Source organism: Berghia stephanieae, chromosome 8 (genome assembly GCF_034508935.2).
Source record: "Berghia stephanieae isolate SIO BIC M18660-M18661 chromosome 8, UCSD_Bste_1.3, whole genome shotgun sequence".
Classification (NCBI taxonomy): Eukaryota; Metazoa; Mollusca; class Gastropoda; order Nudibranchia; family Aeolidiidae; genus Berghia; species Berghia stephanieae.
Window position 1 is genome coordinate 52,117,984 of NC_088367.1, and position 19,155 is coordinate 52,137,138.

Genomic DNA, 19,155 nt, shown 5'->3' on the forward strand with positions numbered 1-19,155 from the left:
TTTAGATTTCATTAGCTATAACAATGAGCCCATAAATGAATTGGGTAACCAGACTTGTAAATAATATGTATGTTACACGTTTGAGAGATTCAGGACACGCCCACTTATCTAATTTTAGACATGACAGCACCTGCAAAACTGACCAATCACCGCATCTCTTCTGCTGGCGCGGGTTGTACGAGTGACATTTCCGCCATCACTGTTGTTTTTTTCTCGGGTCGTGTAAACATTGTCCCCGCCTCTGCGTCTGCTATTGAACTTGTCATCTTTAAAATATCAGAGGATTATCTTTGGTAAGTAAATTAATAATAAAAAATACCCAAATCAATTTCAAAAAGTTTCCCTTATTCTAATGGAAAAGGTAAATCGTATAAAGCAAAATGAGAATGTAGAAAACTAGTGACTGGGTTTATCGCTATCGCCACCATGTGAAAATGAACAAGTATCAAGTCGTTTGTGCTCTGTGGTTGAGTGGTTGATGAGATTAGATAATTAATCAGGAAAAAAGGGTGTATCTATGTCTAGTGTGATCTTATCAAGGTTTGTTCAGGTACACACTACATTTTATAAGGTAGTGTTTATCAAATTAATCCTATTTTTAGTTTAACCCCACGAAACCTGCATCGATCTCAAAATCAAAAGGTGCAAATCCCTCATCTTCTCACGAATATCGGGAGTCGCACCAACAGATGTGCATTATTTGGAATGACGAACCATGAATTGAATGCCGTCAAAGCACCAAAAATGACGTCAGTTCTCTCATTTTTGTTTCCTCAAATGAGTGCACCATTTTGTTCTATTCTTTGTGTAATTAGCAATCTCAGCTGATTGTCAGCTGAAAATGAACAAGATGCCACAATGTGCAAGTCCCATAAAATCAGAAATAGAATCTCCGTCGTCCCTGAGGAAATGTAGGCAATCTAGGTCTTCCCATTTGATGACAAAAATGGGTGAAACGGGGTGAGACTTTTTCTTTTTATATTGCGATTTTAGTCTAAGATTTTCCTAGAAATAAATTATAAATATGAAAAGGAAATTTATCTTAGAGACAGAAATTTAGTTTTGCACAGACATTCACTCCTGGAGTTGGAGTTGAGATATACTTGACTTGTAAAGACCATAAATTATTTTGATTAAGATCATTCCCTGTCCGCCTGTCCCTAGAAATGTTTGGTCTTTTTAACTTTTCATGTCTCAACTCAAACACGGACACCTGAACATTAATAGCTTGGCTCAGTCTCAGGCTCATGTACCTATCACTATCTAGGGACAAATATATTTTGTTCTAATGGACAGAAATAACATTAAATAATGCACTTTAAAATTAAAATGGTCATCTCTGACTCTGATCTCTTCCCAATCCCCAGCCTCACCCCATTTTAAGAACGAGGGTTTACATCAGAAATGGAATCTTGAATCATCATTCATTAAGTTCAAATGCTCCAACTGGGTTTCAGCATGCCCCAGCATGTCAAATAAATAGAGAGATATCCCAAAAAGGATAGAAGCTTGGGAGACCTTGATTTTGATTGTCCAGTTTTGGCTAGGTAGACCACGATTTACACCATGGTTTAAACCTATAGAAGGCAAATTAAAAATGAAAATGTTGCTTTGACTAGATTGGAACCCATTCTGTTGACTGTGATTGTCATTTTTAGGAAGACATCTAAATATTCGCCCATTCCATCGACATGAATAATGATGCATTTGGGTCATTTTATTATTTTTACAAAGTCATCTAATCTGGCCACACTATCCACGCACATTTAATATAAAATGCATATCTGGCTACCCTGGACTAATTTGCTATCTGGGCAATTTTATTTTATTGAAATTTCATTGACCTGATTGGCATTCTTTAAGATTTCTATGTGCGTTATTAAAATGCCTATATAAAATATATTAAAAATTTGAAGTTTCAAAAACTGCGTCTGGGAATAAAAATTTAGGTCCCTTTTTCGTTTTTCCAAGACATGTCTGCCAATGAGAGAATGTCTTATCACCTGTTACATGTTTATGTTTGGTTAGAAAATATATTTAAACATTTTTTTCCAAATATATTGGAATAATTTTAATCACATCAAAGCTCTAATGAATCAGTATTTACCCAATGAGATACACAAATAGAATACTTGCTCCGGGCGAAATGGTGTTGGCAGAATTTTGTTAGGAATAAGACAATCTTCCTTGGGTCTTCCTTAACACTTCTTAAAAAGACATTCCCTCAAAAAAGTTATGAATCAATTTTTACAACCCACTTGTGTTTCATAAACTTGAGAGTTGATAGTCGTTTTACTTCTTAAGTCTATAAAAGTATAAGCTCCAGCTCAGTTAATGACACACTGCACTTTCAAAAGACGTGTTTAAAAAAAACTAGAGCATTTATGTAGCACAATATCCACTAAACATGCTCAAAGCACTTTACAAGAGGTCCCAAGCCAACAGCAACATTTAATGTTGGGTGATATTACAATTTTTGCGGACAGAGACAAACACTGTTAACGGCCATTTTACATTGGAGTACTGTAAGAGAATGTGAGTAAAGAGTCCTTTCCAAGGACTCAACTATGCATCGTTTAGAGCAGGGCTCGAACCTAGGACCTTCCGATCCAAAAACTAGTCATACCACTAGACCACATAGCTGTTCTAGTCAATGCTCTCACTTTTTATCCTGCTAGTACACGTGATAATAGCTACCATATTACATTGTGTGGGTTTATGACCTTTGTTAGATGTTGATATTGTTTGATGCAATACCCAAGTACATGTATGGTATGGGGGGGGGGGGGGGGGGGGGGGGGGGGGGGTTATAATTTCTAATTCATTTCCATCCTGCATTACACCTGCTAGAACATTTAGTTCTCTGCAAAATAGCGTGGTTCATTGGTAAATGGTATGGTCTTTGCTTAGTAACCAAAATGTACAGAGTTTGAATACCCCCTGCGTTGTGTGGCCTTGAGCAAGTCACCTCGCCCTAGTTCAGTTTGCGGTGCTGCACTGCGGCTAATGACTGGATTATTCCAATCTTCCCTAGGAATAGACCCTAAAGACAAATTTCCTCTTTGGGGTGAATAAAGGGAATTTTAAATTTATTTTTAAAATCTGATTTGTGCAGCTTTGTGGTCTAGTGATATGGCACTTGCCTTTGGATTGTTAGGTCCCTGCTTCGAGTCCTGCTTAGCATAGTGCAAAGTTGGGTCCCTTAAAAGGCTCTTTACTCACATTCTCTCAACAGACTTCTGGGTGTAAAATGAGTATCTCTGTGTCTGTCAGAAGAAGAAAAATGTAATATCACCTTACAGGCATCATGTCACATCATGTACTACATGTTAAGTGTTGCTGTTGGCTAGACAGCCATTGCGAAGTGCTTTGAGCATGTTTAATGGTTATTACTCTTTAGACATTGTTTAACATTTATTTTTCATTTGATTGTAATACTTGTGATTGTTTTTCTGTTCTCCTGTCCCAGCCGCTCTTCCTATCTTAACATCTCTTAAGAAAATTATTTGTGGGAATAATACCAGGAGAGAAGCAGTTTAGTGAATTAGGGATGTATTTGAATATTTGAAACAAATAATAATAATACTATTTATAAAGCGCTCAACATAAGTGCTCAGCGGTGCTTTGCATTATTAATTGTCATTCAAACATTCATTCTTTGACAATTTTGAGAATACATATGAAGAAACAAAAACATACACATGTTCACAAACTCAATCACAGATTCATTTACATTCATACACACGAACATACACACACATACTTACACCAATATTAATCACTAACATTAGTAACTTTTTCTAACGAAATACCAAAAAAAATAAAAAATAAAAAAATAATAATAATAAAAATTTAAAAAGTTCAGTTATACAGTGGAAATTGTCAGTCTGAACTTAATGTCAAAACTGGAATAAAATAAACTTAAAATTAGATTTAAGGCGTATTCTGTGAGCGAAACTATCCGTAAGCTCTGGAAAAAAGTTCTGTCTTAAGATGTTTTTTGAAAGACTGACTATCCCTAATCTGGGGAGAGCTCATTCCACAAGATGACACCATATTTTTAAAATGTAAAGCTTTTTGATTTTCTCCGTTCTTAGGACTGAGTTTGGTTATGGATCAAGTGATGAGGATATTGACGAACCCGAGCCACTGGATCATGACTACAACTTGCCTCAAGTCAAAGGGAAAAAATTGATTAACCGTGGCAAGTGGACCAAGGAGGAAGTATGTCATCAATCTATCATTGATGAAAAGTTTTCATGAGTCAAGTATCAGTAGCTGTTATTTTCTTTTTAATTACACAAAATATTTGGTTTATAAGGATTTTCCTATACAATTCAGATCAGGAAGTTCCTTTTTATATTCTCAAGTAGTCTCTGTTGTAGATTAGGAATATTACAATAACCTTGATCTTTCAACAATAAATAACTTTGATTTGAACAGGGTGTCCAGGAAGTCGGAAAGTTGGAAATTGGTCGGAAATTTCATACTTGGTCGGAAATGTTGGAAATAATGAGATTGAGGGTGAAATTTCCTGTAAAATGAGAAAAACGAGGAATTTCTTGCTTAAAATGAGATATCAAAAATGAATGAAGGAAAAACTGCTGTGCACAAAATTTTATTATTTTATACTACAACTGCCACCACATCATCATCTCTGCCACCACCACCACATCATCATCCCCATCACCACCACTACCACATCCCATACCATCACTACAACTCCCACGTCATCATACCCACCACCACAACTACTCCAACCACCACCACATCACCATGCCTACCACCAATGCCACCACTGCTAGAACAACCACCACATCACTATCCCTATCACTACCACTATTACTACAACCACTATACCATCATCATTCCTACCACCACCACCACTTCACTACTACAACTACCATCACATCATCATCCCTACCAACAATTCATAAGATTATTTTTAAAAAGTGAAAATGGGGGTGGGTGGTGGCTCTTAACATTGTATAAATATAATCACATGGTACCATTCTCTAAGTAGATAAGATTTTATATGTTGCTGTCAGTTTTTAAACTTTTGAAATTTCGACGAATGTTGTCAAAAAATTTATAGATTATAGTCGCATGGATGAGTCATGATCTGTGCGCTGAGAAATTTCCTCCTTTTTGTGACCAGTCATTTTCACCTCTGCTCTTACTCTAAAATATGGATTGTATTGAGGTGGTAAAACCTATTTTAAGTAGGATTGTCTTTATAAGCGTATAGAACACTGGGTATGGCAAGAATTGATAAAATACTTGGTAGGAAATTTCACTTCTAGGTAGGAAATTTTAAGGTTGGATTTCCCTGGACACCCTTTTGAATAAAAATAATTTTGCTTCCTCAAGCCTTCGATTGCATAACATTTCGTTATCTTCAATCTTTCTTACTACCTGACCATTCTACCTCTCTCTCTCTCTCTCTCTCTCTCTCTCTCTCACCAACTACACATGCACAGGACACTCATTTGACCCCAATACTTTCAACGATGACCAGGATAATAAGAATAAAGTGAACAGTTTTAACAGCAGTCTCCTTTATTATTATTCTCCATGTATTAGTGTATTGAGTCACCAGTCAGAAGCCTAAAGGATCCATTCCGTTTTGACTCTACTTGATTTGCTGTTCATATTTCTGACTGCTTCTTGGATGAAGAAAAGGCTACAATAACTGCATCCCCCTCCCTCTTCCCCCCATCTCTCTCTCTCTCTCTCTCTCTCTCTCTCTCTCTCTCTCTCTCTCTCTCTCTCTCTCTCTCTCTCTCTCTATCTCTTTCTCTCTCAAGGATTTATACTTGTAACTGGCAGATGTTCAGAAATATATTGGCATCTGACAACGTGTTTATTTTGTATTTGTCAACAGGATGAAAAGTTGAGGAAAATCGTGGAGGCCAAAGGATATCACGACTGGAAGGTTGTCTGCAGCTTCTTCTCTGATCGGACTGAAATACAGTGTCAGCACCGTTGGCACAAAGTCCTCAATCCTGACCTCATCAAAGGTCCTTGGACCAAGGATGTAAGATTTGCTCTGTCATTTCATCATCATCAGAAAGATTTGTTTGTTTGTTGTTGTTTTTGTTTTTGTATTTTAACATAACATGGTTCTTTTTTTGCATTTGATATTTTTGAGTGAATCAATTCCCAAAATGTCCCGTGGAACCATACGACCTCTGGAGACAGATTAGATGCTTGGATATTGACAGGAACTTTTGGCCAGGTATTAGAGAGACTTAACCACTTAGGCCAGGGCTTTATAGTTATAGCACTGATTTAAGTCAGATATTGAAGTAATAAACATAGATAATAACCAGGGTTTGTGCCTCTCTTTGAATTTAGAAGACAAATCTCTTGGAATTTGGTGATTAAAATTTGGTAAATGGAGGGAAAGTGCTAGGAATTTGAAAATTAAAAGATGTAATAATTAGTTATCTCTTCAGTGGCATCGGGCTAGGTGTTGTTATTGCTATGAATTTATCTCATTCTTTTTCTTTATCCTTTTGTAATGTTCAGATATTCTTTAGTACCTATGATTTTTGGGGTCTATAATCCTTCTGATTTAGCAGGCAGAGCAACACTCGATGTTTCATTTCGTCTCATTATGTTTCTCTTGAAAAATCATATTCTTCTCTTGGAACACTCTTGGAAATTTTCTGTGAGTGATAACCCTGAATAATACGATGGATTGTCATTTCTTTCCAGGAGGATGCAAGAGTGATACAATTAGTCAAAGAATATGGACCAAAGAGGTGGACTTTGATCTCTCAGCATTTGAAAGGTCGCACTGGAAAACAGTGTCGAGAAAGGTTTGTATCTTCTTGTATTCTACTTCTGGTTCCTGTTAGAACCAGTCCTCTTTGACTTACTTTCTCCTGGGTGCTTTTAATTGTAAATCTAGAATTTTCTTCCTTTTTGCTGGTTTAAATGACCTAAAAGTGTCGTAAACATTGTAAAACCCCTAAATAACAATCAAATAAACAAGAACGAAATGGAAATGTGTGTCTTACAAATTTCCTTCCCAACCAATAGAGGATGGTATGTTTTGTCGTAGAACAAAAACAGCTTATACGTTATGGTATTTCCTTTTTTTTTGTCTCCCTTTAGAAAAATCTTTGAGTCTATGCACATTAGGTGATGTGCTTTTTAAATGAGATTCGTTAACAGTTATAATTTCTGCTCCTTTAAATTGTGTTTTTCTAATCTGATTCGACAGGTGGCACAACCACTTAAATCCCAATATAAAAAAAACTGCTTGGACTGAGGAGGAAGACCAGCTTATCTATCAGTTGCATCAGCGTGTTGGCAATCGCTGGGCAGAAATTGCCAAATACCTGCCTGGAAGGTATGCTTCTAGAAATATTCATAATAATAATAATAGACTCTTATAGAGCGCACAGTATCCTCAACCATGAGGCTCTTGGTGTTTTAAATTATATCAACACAAAACAATATAGAGAGTATGTGACATCAAAAAAAGAAATGTTTTCAAGGATTTCTTGAATTCAGACAATTATTTGGATTCCCGGATGCTATGTGGAATCGTGTTCCATCCAGACGGCCAAAATTGTTCCCGCCTTTGTACGAATGCGTGAGATAGCTAAACAGGTGGTGTCATTGGAGGAACGTAAATATGAAATACGAACGTAATTATGTTATGTCTTATTTGTGGTTAGATAACAAGACATTGAATGCTTTTGCTATGTCTTACAAAAAAAACAGTACAATAATTTAACCAGGGGGTTTGTCAACCTATGCTTGGCCGGGCATGTTTGTTTTGTTTTGTCTTGACCCTCAGTGGTTGTGAGAGTAATCCAATCCAATTCAGTCCATACTGTTGTAGCTTTAACGTTAAAGATATACACAACACATGTGTGGTGTGGGATGGTGTGTTAAGTTGTGGCTTTGGATCACATTTATTATTTCCCTCTACTTTTGCAGACTGCCCGCTACTACGAAAAAGTCGTAGTTCTACCAATATTTGGCTTCAATCACAGAGCTGTAGGCTGTGTAAAGACATTAGATTCAATGAAACTTGTTGAAAATGAAGTTTTGGTGTCACAGCACATAAATTCAGCAATTTGCAGCGTTATATAACCTGGAAATACTATAGGCATGAAATTACGTTTGACGTACTCTTCAGTTGTAAGAAAATAAATTGATTTGCTTTTCAAACGGTTTCATGTCATTTGTTGTTCAAAACTGTATGCTCATGTCAATTTTTGGGTTTTTAGAACTCGCCAGATAAGAAAAAAAAATTATTAAAAATTTTTTTTTAGTGCTGGGACATTTGAGTTTGAATGTTTTCTTCTTTATTAATTATATGATGCTGAGGTATGCCCTGGTTGGATTATTTGGTGTAGAAGTTCAAAGTTATCAGGAGGATCAAATCCTAAACTTTCAGGCTCTCTCTAATCTGCTATTTTACTCTTTCCCCCTTTAACTCTATGATTTTATTTTCCCACGGATGCAGAACAGATAATGCAATAAAAAATCACTGGAATTCAACAATGAAAAGGAAATATGAGGGGGATGAGAACAGTGAAAACAAATTACCCTCTAACGGCATGCCCTACTTTAGCAAGCCCCTAGATGCAGGCTTCATTAAAACACTTAGTGTCCAACCTGTTCACGTATTTTATAATTTGGTGAGCCTCAGACGTTGTCTGCCCCGCAAGACAAATTATTGACAGTTGTGTTTTTGAAAAAGTTGGATTTGCTTCAAAATTATGCCTCGTTTCATTTCAGTATCTTTTTTTTTTTGTTTGTTTTGTTTTTCGTTTTTCACATTTTCAAAATGTTATGGTTTGAAAGCAAAAGGATTTCTTATTCGTATATTCCTTTTTAATTAATCTTTTGATGGTTCTATAAGATTTTTTAAAGAGTTTGTGTCATCAATTTTTATTTCATGCTTATTTATTCTTTTAAAAATTTTTTTTTTGCTTTTAAACAATTTTGCTAGTGCTTTTACTATTACTAGTATACACAATTTCTTCAAATTTAGATTGCCTTGCCTTTCCGTTTTATTAGATAGATATCAGGGCTGTTCTATGGTAATGTTAATCTTAATGTCAGACATAGAAAGCACAATCACAGTCATTCCGGCAAGTTCTACTTAGAGGGATGGCTGGAGCTTTTCAATTCAAGTTTATCCTCCATCTGAGCATTCATCGTTTTCTATGAGGATATGACTTATGACTTCAAACTTTCCAGTTTCCATGCCATACCACTTCACAGCTTTGGTCGTTCCTCTTATTCTTGCGCTGAAGATTCTTCAATTATCTCTGTCTTGTGCCCTTTTTCTGATGTTTGATAGCTCTGCCAGTGATGATTATCTGAATACTGATGAGTTTTAATTTTACTTATTAAAGATAGATTACGCGGGTGGTTGGATGGGAGCTAGTGCGGGGCGGTCCTTGACAAGCTTAAGGACCACGGTCCTACGGTCCTTGGGAAATGAAGACCGCAAGGACCGGTCCTTTTCGACATTGAACATTCCTGAGAGACTGTTGGAAATTCGAACCGGTTTGACCTTTGAGACCATGGGATCGTTCATTCTTGAACCGTTAAAGACCGCTACACGATGAAAACCGTGGTCTACAGGAGTAAAACACACGGAGTAGTCACACTCATTTCAAATTGTAACCTAATTAGAGAAGAGGGGTGATGCCTTCTTTATTTGCTCACCGTACTTCATTGTTACTTCGATAATTTAATAAAATTTGAAATTTATCCCCATTAACGGAGATAATGGCATCGCCCAAGGCGTTGATCGAGTTGTTCGTGGCGTTGATACACACACGCAACTCCTACCCCCCCCCCCCACACACACACTTATTAGAGGGCAGCGAGCATTGAAGAGTAAGAGAGAGACGTGAAGTTATAATAAGGGGGTGGATGAGGTAATAAGAGGGGTCGATGGTGACTTTTCGCCAGATCTAACAAACTCAGCTACCCATTCATTGCTGAGTAGACAGGGATTCAGAAAAAAATCGACTGCACCCGGGATCGATCTCTGGCCCTTTGCGTATAAAGAGAGTGCTCTATCAACTGAGCTATCGGGGTCCCCAAATATTCTATTGGACTTTTTTAAAATTCAGACGTTATAACTGGGTTTTTTGGAAGGAAGAAACTAATGAAACTCATATTATTTGATTAGTAAAAACACCAACGAAATTTTAATATTATTGTATTATTTTAAATGACAACACTGCGATAGAAAGGAGTGGTGACAAGAGATGGACAAAAGAAAACAAAAAATCGGATTTGCTACTTGCTAGGTTCGACACACACACACACACACACACACACAAACACACACATCTTTAGTAGTCACATACATTTCAAACAATAACCCATTAGAGAAGAGGGGTCATGCCTTCACCATAGATCATTGTCATTGCGATCATTATGGTGTAGTAAATTTTGAAATTTACCCCGTATAATGGAATCGTCCAAGGCGTGCGCCTCCTGTTCCCCCCATCTCACACACGAAAGGGCGGTTTGTGGAGTGGAGGTTGGTGGTCGTCTGCCTGTATGGTCGTCTGTGTCGTTTAGTGTATGGCAAAGGGGGTGGGTGCGATTAATTAAGTGGGATGGGTGGTGATTGGTGGAAGATAGGCAACCGAAGCAACGAATCGCTGGGGCAGGGTTGCCAGTTTGGCATTTTAAATGCCAGATTCCAAAAATCTGGCATTTTTGAAAACCGTTTGGCATTAGAAAAATCATTTGGCATTTGGCATTTTCATTTGGCATTTTCTTTTCTTGTATATTATACTTCAAATGACACTATTTCTTAATTATTTCTAAACGCGTAAAAACAAACATCTTCACATTTCTTTTTCATTCTTAAAATCCAACCGTGGTGTAGTGGTTTAGCACTCCACTTAGTAGTCAGTAGGTAAATAATTACCCCAACAGGAAATTTAGTATAATTCAAAAAAAAAAAACAAAAAAAAAAAAAAGAAAAGAAAAAGAAAAGAAAACATGCAAGCCACCAGGATATGATAGTAAATTGTCTATCAAAAGTGAGTAGTTTTCTTAGCGGGGGTGGGAGTCAACAGACTTTGGCATCTTTTTGAGTGTTTTGGCATTTTTTGAGTCTTCCCCTGGCATTTTGTTGAAAAATAATCTGGCAATCCTGCGCTGGGGAAGTAGTAGGCTATGGCGCGAGACCGTAGGACCGTGGTCCTTGCAAGGACCGCCCCGCACTAGTTGAAAGGTGATAAGAAGTGAGGACCGCCGCCGATCTTCCCCTATGGGACCGGTCTTCGGTTCACAGCTAAAAGACCGTCGGACCGCGGTCTAGACCGGTCTTCAGCGCGGCACTAATGGGAGCATCACCCTTGAATCATATACCTATGATGTTCGCATGGGTGTACGATCCGATAGTGATGTCGTTTCTTCATCTCTTTCCTACCCTATCCTGCTTCTTTGGTTTGTGATTGTATTTTTGACAGGGGATATTTTTTTTTCTGTAAATCTTCTGCCTGTTTGTTCTTGGTTATTTATAATTTAGCTTATGATATCTTTAGGTTATGATTTTGATTTACATTTGTACTATTTTTGTTAGATTGCTTGTTTTTTTGTTTCAGCGGTCTCTCATATAACCTCAATTGTGTTGGAAGAGACCTAAAGCAACAAACAAACAAAAAAAGATAGATTACAAATTTCTAGTGTTATATAATAAAACCAATATTGGAATGAAATGATCTTTTCTTATTAATTAGTCTATTTCTGATTCTATCAAAAAAATTTTTTTTTTGTTTTTTTTTGGGAGGGGGTGATAATTAGACTGGAATTGTCACTAAAAGTCTGTCTTTATTTCTATCAGAATTTATTTTTTGTTAATATATATTAATAATTCCGACCTTCCGATATACCGTCACCTAAGCATTCCATGAAGGGATATAGATAATCCATCAAACAAGATGTCTGATGTCAACAGGAATCACCCATGTCGTCTAAATATTTATTAATATATCATTTGTCTATTATTGCAGCACTACCACAATAAGATCAACGGGGAATCAAGAGCAGGTAAGCTAATTTCTCCCCCCCCCCCCTGTTTAATAACGGAACACTTGTTATTGATTTCCACCATTTATACTTTTGTTTTATTTGTTATTTTTATAACTGTCACCCATCTACACGACAACATACAATTTTGATCGATAGTTTCAGAGATAGAGCAAAATCAACAAAGTAACTGTTCTCCAGACGTTGTGCCATTTTAAGTCCCCATTCTGACGTATTTCAACATTTTAACTCACCACTCAAGTGATTAAACATTAATTAGCCAATAAACTTCTCATTTTATTAAGGAAAAAAAAAATTGGGCAGCTTTGAATTTGTGAATGCCACAGATTTATTTTAGAGAGGGGAGTGGGGTAGGGGGAAACTGGCGTAGACACTTTAGGTTTACCCCTATTATTTTTTTTTTTTCACCAACTCCTCTTTTTTCTTAGACTGACCCATATTTTTTTTCTGTATGGCTTGACAGGCAAGCAATGAGAATTGTTACTTTAGTGTTGTCATAGAACTGAGATCCGCTGGTCTCAAGAGACCTTCAACCAATCATGAATTCAAACACTTGATGCTGTTATCTAATTCTCCATATACAGATAAGAATAGCAACAACCAGATCCTCGCTCCCAAGGCGGACACATCGTTCCTTGAAGGCTATTTCAGTCCCTTTAAAGAAGAGTAAGTGGATAAGTGAAGTTCAAGTTTTTTTGTCAACATTAATCCATTCTCTCCCCCCCCCCCCCCCCCCCCCCCCCCCCCCCTTCTTTCCCCTCTCCCCAAGTCTGTGATTCAATCCCTGAATTATTTATTTCTAATATTTTTAATGTATGAAAGCGACCGAAGATATTTAGCTCTCTATAATTTTTTTCAGACCACCAGTTGAGTGTTATTAGTTCTCACTAAATTCTGTCAATTAGACTATAGACGTTTAAGGTTACATAAAGCTTTGTATGTGTTGGTACAGTTATCTGGCCATCAGAAATGGTGTTTATTTTACTTAAAGGCATACCATCAAAATTGAAATAAAACTTGTTTGAATGGGGGCAGCGTGGCTCAGCTGTACGGTCTTTACTTCGTACCTGAAAGGGGTAGGGTTCGATCACCCGCCGCTTCGCTGTGTGGCCTTGAGCAAGTCACCTCGCCCTAGCTCAATTTGCGACACTGCACTGCGGCTGATGCTTGGGTTATTCCAGTCTTCCCTTGGAATAGACCCTAGAGACATTTCCCCTATGGGATGAATAAAGGGAATTTTATTTTATTTTATGTTTCAGCACCCAGAGTGTCTTCAACACCAATACCATGGAGCAGTCTGGTTTTGATGTGTCCTCCACAGTAGATCTGTTAGGACAGGCCTCTGGGGACAACCACCACCAGGCCTTGCCCCCTCCTTTCGGTAACCTGGAAAATGAATATACAGGTAGGCCAATAAAACAGTAGTCGTCCTTCAGAGCCATCTGACCCATGGATGTTTCATCTTAACAACGCCACTACCTCATTATCTCATTTGTCTGTATGTTTCATTCATCCTGTTTTGTTGATAAAGGGGAAACCTGAAACATCCATTTTATCTGTTTTCGTATATTAAATTGAAGCTTACATTCAATTTCAAGTTGTTATTTATGTTTTACTTCTGGCAAATTCCCTTCTCTCTTTGATACAGATTTTGATTATGACAAGAAAATGGATCACTACAATGGCTATATCAGTCTAAACACTCCTCCAAACATCCTGCGGAAAGTCACCAATCACAAATGGGTTTGTATTTTTATTGTATTTTTCTCATCCAAGTCTCTACCTGCCTATTGGTAATTTTAAAAAACCCCTCATTATAATTGGACTTGTTTGCTAATTCATTTGATTAGAAGTTTCTTTTGTGTAACTATAAATTATAAAGCATTGCAGTCTTATGAATGGGGCTGTTTTTCCTGACCAATTTACAGTAAATTCCTTTTTCTTAGCCTGCTTCAAACAGCATTTTTTCACAGTGAAAAGAAATGTAACATCGCCTAACAGGCTTCCTGTCTCGTCCTATTTGTTTAGTGTTGCTGTTGATTAGGGACCCCTTGTAAAGCGCTTTGAGCATGTTTAGTTGACATTGTGCTGTATAAATGCTCATGTTTTTATGTTGATTTTTTTTGTTCTTCTTCAAAACAACAAAAAAAACCAACAAAAAACACTTGGTTTCTGTTTGAAATAGTTTTTGTTTCCTGACCATTGGTATCCTTCCTGCCCCATACCTCTAGCACCAACCAGCCACCTTAGCAGATGAGCTCAAGGATGTCCTGCATGAGTTAGAGGAACCCGTAGATGTGGAGGATCCAGAACATACATCTCAGATTGGCCTGTCCTCCTCCCAGCCCAACAACAACAGCTACAAACTTCCCACAACACCTACACGCACACCCATGAAGAATTTGCCTTTCTCCCCGTCCCAGGTAGGAATTTGAATACTACGCTAAGCTGCTAAAAACGTTGTACTGTCAAAATACTAACTACAAGGTGAAAGTCAAAAGGCTTCGGATGGAAATATTACAAACAGTTGACGTTTCCAGTTCAAATCCTTTGTCATCTCAACAATGAATAAGATAAATTGTAGCGAGATTTATTTGTTTGTACCCCAGATTGGTTGGAGTAGGAATATAATATATTGATGCTATGAGTTTAGTTAAAATACTCACATCTGCTAGCGGGGTATAATGTGCCAATAAACAAAAAATGTTTATAGTCATTAGAATACGATTTAACGAGAACTAGTCATAAAAATGACTGGCTAAAAACAATAATACAGAGCTGAGTGACGTCAATTTTATTCCTTCTATATGTGGTATAGTTGAAACACTGTGAAGTGCTTTGAGCATGGTAAATCTGTGGACATGTGCTACATAAATGTTCCTATATATTTATTTCTGCTATTATTTTGGTGTTAGACTGTCAGTGCTTTATATATTTGTGTGGAATGTTTGGATCAGCCTTGTATAACCTTGACCTACTCGTTTTTCATGGAGGCAGCATTAAGATTGTGTGCTGGTGTCAGGAAGAAACAGTAAGGTGATCTCAAACCATTGAGTACACTGTATCTACTTCTGTTTTTCCTGGGCATTTATTATTCTCAAATTTTGGACTATCCCGCTTTCTTCCTTTTTGCTGGAGCTGATACAACCTAAAAATGGGGCAAGCGCTGTAAAATCTTTTAAAATAAAAAATCAAAGCAAGTCAGTCTTTAGTTAAAGTGACTATTTTCAATGTGGAATTGCCTCTAGGTGAAATTGTATGACTTGGTGTTTGGTTAGAAAAGACTTGCTTACTTGAAACTTTAAACATTCATAATTTTTAGAAGTTAAAGCTGTAGTCGCTCTGCAGTCTTGTGGTATGACACTAGCTTTCGGATGGGGAGGTCCTGGGTTTGAATCTCAGTCGGCCCATAGTTGAGTCCTTGGAAAAGACTCTTTACTCGAGTACCTTGTCGTTTACAGTGTTTTTTCTGTCCGAAAAAAACACTTTTTTCCTCTGATTAAAATTTTTGGATCCATTTCTAAAGAGGATTTTGACCCCTTGTTGCTTTCGGATAACATTTCTATTCTTTTTTTTAATTTTCATATTCTGCTTATTTTATTCCTGATATTTTTCCTGTCTGTAATTTCCTTCCCATAATGATAAAACTTTGTTTTCTGCCACTTACCAGTTTCTGAATAGTCCTGGATGTATTTCATCTGGCAAGATGACCTCAACCCCCTTGTCTCATTCTGCCTCATCTTCTGGCAATTCTGGGTAAGTATTTTCAATTAATAGATAATTAAATAGATACAATTTTGTATGCGTAAATTCCTGTTTCAGCCTTGAAATTCCTCCGTGTAGTGTCTGAAATTCCTGTGAGCCAATTTAAAGTCGTGTCTCTAAGATTCAAAAACAATCAATACCCTGAAAGGTGAATTTTCTTTCAAAATGCCAGCTTTTCCCAGGCAGAGACACAATACAAGAAGCTGTAATATTCCGCTTTAACTTCCACCCTTTTGTGTATATTTTTATCCAATCCAAAATTGGGGCAAATGTAGTGTTAATATTATGACTTTCACTTAGTATGTGACATATCAGGACATGCAACCACCCATACATATCAGGACATACAACCACCCATACATATCAGGACATACAACCACCCATTTATATCAGAATCGTGTTGTATTGTAATTGAACTATTACCTTTCCAGAACTGCAAATACTCTTCTAAGTCCTGGTCCAAGACAGAGCCCTCTTGTGTCATCTCCAAGGACCCCAACGCCTTTTAAGCACGCTTTGGCTGAGGTAGAGAGACAAGCAAAGTCTCAGTCTTGGGTTTGTCTGTTTACGTTGATGGTTTTGCATTTGTTTGTTTTTTAATTAATTAATGATTGTTTGTCATTGGGAAGATCAGGTTTATGATGGGTTTATGTCTTTCTTCTTTACTTTGTCTTCCTAAAAATTGATAACATTGAATTAAGTGAACCAAAAGTCAAAAGTGGAATGCCACCCATAATGAAAATCTTCACAAAAAATCTCATGACAAGATTTGATTGTTATCAAAATACATCTTGAATTATCCATTAAATAATGTAGGCTTTACTATATGAAGGGTAATAATTCAGTTTCTATTAATGATGATATCAATAAAGTGCAAATAGCTGACAAAAGAATGTCGATTCCAAAAAAAAAAGTGTATATATATGTCTTTTAACTCTTAACATATTCAACCTAAATGAAGATGGAACAAATGATTCGAGTTAATAGTGATAAATAGTCACAGTGACGTGATTTATCTGCCAATCTACACTCGTGGATTGGATCAGTTATATCCCCTGCCTTGCCATCTGATAGTATGTCAAATAAACCTGATATCATTTCAAATGATGAGAAATATGGAATTTTAGGTTTTCTCTCTCCAAGAAATATTTCTATCCTTTCTTATAAATCCAACAATTTTATGAGAACAACTGTCGTCCAAGCTTTTCCCTTTTAATAATCGTTGACATTTTCCCAGAGGAAACCTGATTCTTATTCTCAATTTTTATTGTCATTTTGTACGCTTTTCTGTATGGATTAATTTTTAAAATTTTGACATTTTTTTGTTGACATTTGAAGATAAAGTTTTGTATTGGACAATTTTTACCTTTTCATATTATTTGTTTTGTTTTTTTTAAATTTTGCACTCATTCGTTTTAATATTCATTTTTTTTGTTCTTGAGCTCTTTTGTATAAACAAAGAAAAACATTGTTTGATAATAGTATGTGAGTGGCATGTCGACATGATATCAGAGAATGTTTAGGACAACACGTTTTACATAGGTAGATTTAGAGAATTTCAAATTAAGAAATTAAGGAGCAGGCACCTGTGTAAGATAAAGAGGTGAACAAGTGTGTATGAAAGAGAGACTGGAATCTGATCATTTACATTCTCTACCTAATGTAACTTTTCCGAAGTCAGCAGAATAATGTCTTGATAATGCTCAGTCAGTTTTAATTGAAGATGTGAAAGCAGAAAAAGAGATGAATCCCATTTTATAAAGGAGCATAATATCTAAAAATGAAAGTGGTGATTAATATTAAAATCACCTTTCTATTGATTTAAGTACTGTTCAAAAAATGTATATAACAGCTTGAGAAACCCTCGACTCAAGGGTTTTGGGTTCAAAACGTTCCATGTTTGTTATTTTGTTATTTTTTAAAGCTGTTCTCATTAATTTTTGTACATCACTTGACACAATCCTTAGCTTCTGTCAGTTTAGTATTCCCTTCCTATAGGGAAGACATGTGTGATGTCAAAAAAACTGGTTCCTATTTCATTGGAAGTGTAAAACCAATCTTCCGGAGGACTGAATACAAATACATACCTTGTGTAATGCATCTTCTGGTGTCAGAGTGATGGCATCTTATTTTCCAGTCTAAATATTAAATGCTGGTCGTCAATAAAGATTATCCATCCTCGCTCTTTTACGTCCCGTAATCCTAACCACCTGCCTATACATCTTACTGCTGAAATAGTTATATATGCCACATTTATGTAACCTTTTCATTATTAGTACTCTGAAGGACTGGTTACATACACACTTCCAAGGATTTAGGAACCAAAAAATAATAGAGTTTGATGTCACAACTTTTCTTCCCTATTTTATACCATACATTTGACCTGTAGCAGACCTGCCAAATCTTATGAATTTTTCGTAATTTTAAGGATTTTAGATAAATTCCATGGCTAATTAGGAAAACACAAAATTTTATGGAAAATTACGAATTTTTTATTCTCAGTCATACTTAACTGATAATGATAATAATAATTACTACTACTACTTCTACTACTACTACTACTACTACTACTACTACTACTACTACTACTACTACTACTACTACAGTAATAATGATAATAATAATAATAATAATAATAATAATAATAATAATAATTAATAATAATAATAATAATAATAATTGTATATATAATATGATTATGATGACGATAATATAAATAATAAGCATACTAATAATATGCGATGTCTTAAGCGCATAGGCATGACGATGTAATGTTGAAGTGATCATCAATGTCAAATTGTGGTTGTTTGTACATGATTTCAAAATTTTTAAATTTCCTTGTCAAATTACTAAAAACTGACATATATTTGACGTATTCAATTTGCCATGGCAGGTCTGCTGTAGGCAAATGTTTTTATAAAAAGATTAACTGCATTGTTTACTTTGATCCGTCCAACAGAGTCCTGGGACATTGGATGATTTGGGTTCTGTTCTTAGAGACTGTGATCCTGGCTACGAGGCTGATATGTCAAGTAGCATTGTGTCCACCTCCATGCCTCGACACTCCAAACGCAAACCCAACAAGGAGGTAGATGAAGTCAGTCCAGTTTTGAAGTTTTTTCATTTTTAATTTAAAAAAAAATGTTTTCCTGTTACGTCCCAGCCTTATGGTAGAGCAAGGAGGCAGAGCCTGTCGACGAGACAAGAACAAAAAGATTTATAAAATTACAATAATACGACATTTGGTAGTCATAGGGATAGGCTGAGTATAATTCAAGGATGATGGGTTAACAAAGTGTCAGTGAGAATAAACAGCTGAAACCATCGAATTTTTTG

General features: G+C 36.3%; 1 protein-coding gene across 3 annotated transcripts in view; it reads left to right on the top strand.

The window, feature by feature from the left end:
* The first annotated feature begins 841 nt into the window (after positions 1-841).
* Positions 842-19,155, top strand: part of LOC144978855 (myb protein-like) — a 34,013-nt gene continuing 15,699 nt past the window's right edge. The window contains exons 1-14 of one of the 3 annotated variants that reach the window (XM_078925430.1): positions 842-960; positions 4,098-4,224; positions 5,885-6,037; positions 6,721-6,824; positions 7,232-7,360; positions 8,489-8,663; positions 12,018-12,054; positions 12,639-12,720; positions 13,314-13,459; positions 13,703-13,797; positions 14,286-14,477; positions 15,725-15,810; positions 16,251-16,344; positions 18,779-18,916. In XM_078925430.1, coding sequence (XP_078781556.1) covers positions 842-960; positions 4,098-4,224; positions 5,885-6,037; positions 6,721-6,824; positions 7,232-7,360; positions 8,489-8,663; positions 12,018-12,054; positions 12,639-12,720; positions 13,314-13,459; positions 13,703-13,797; positions 14,286-14,477; positions 15,725-15,810; positions 16,251-16,344; positions 18,779-18,916 — 1,677 coding nt within the window. Of the gene's footprint in view, positions 961-4,097; positions 4,225-5,884; positions 6,038-6,720; positions 6,825-7,231; positions 7,361-8,488; positions 8,664-12,017; positions 12,055-12,638; positions 12,721-13,313; positions 13,460-13,702; positions 13,798-14,285; positions 14,478-15,724; positions 15,811-16,250; positions 16,375-18,778; positions 18,917-19,155 lie in introns of all 3 variants that reach the window. The other 2 variants (XM_078925429.1, XM_078925431.1) reach the window with 2 other exon arrangements.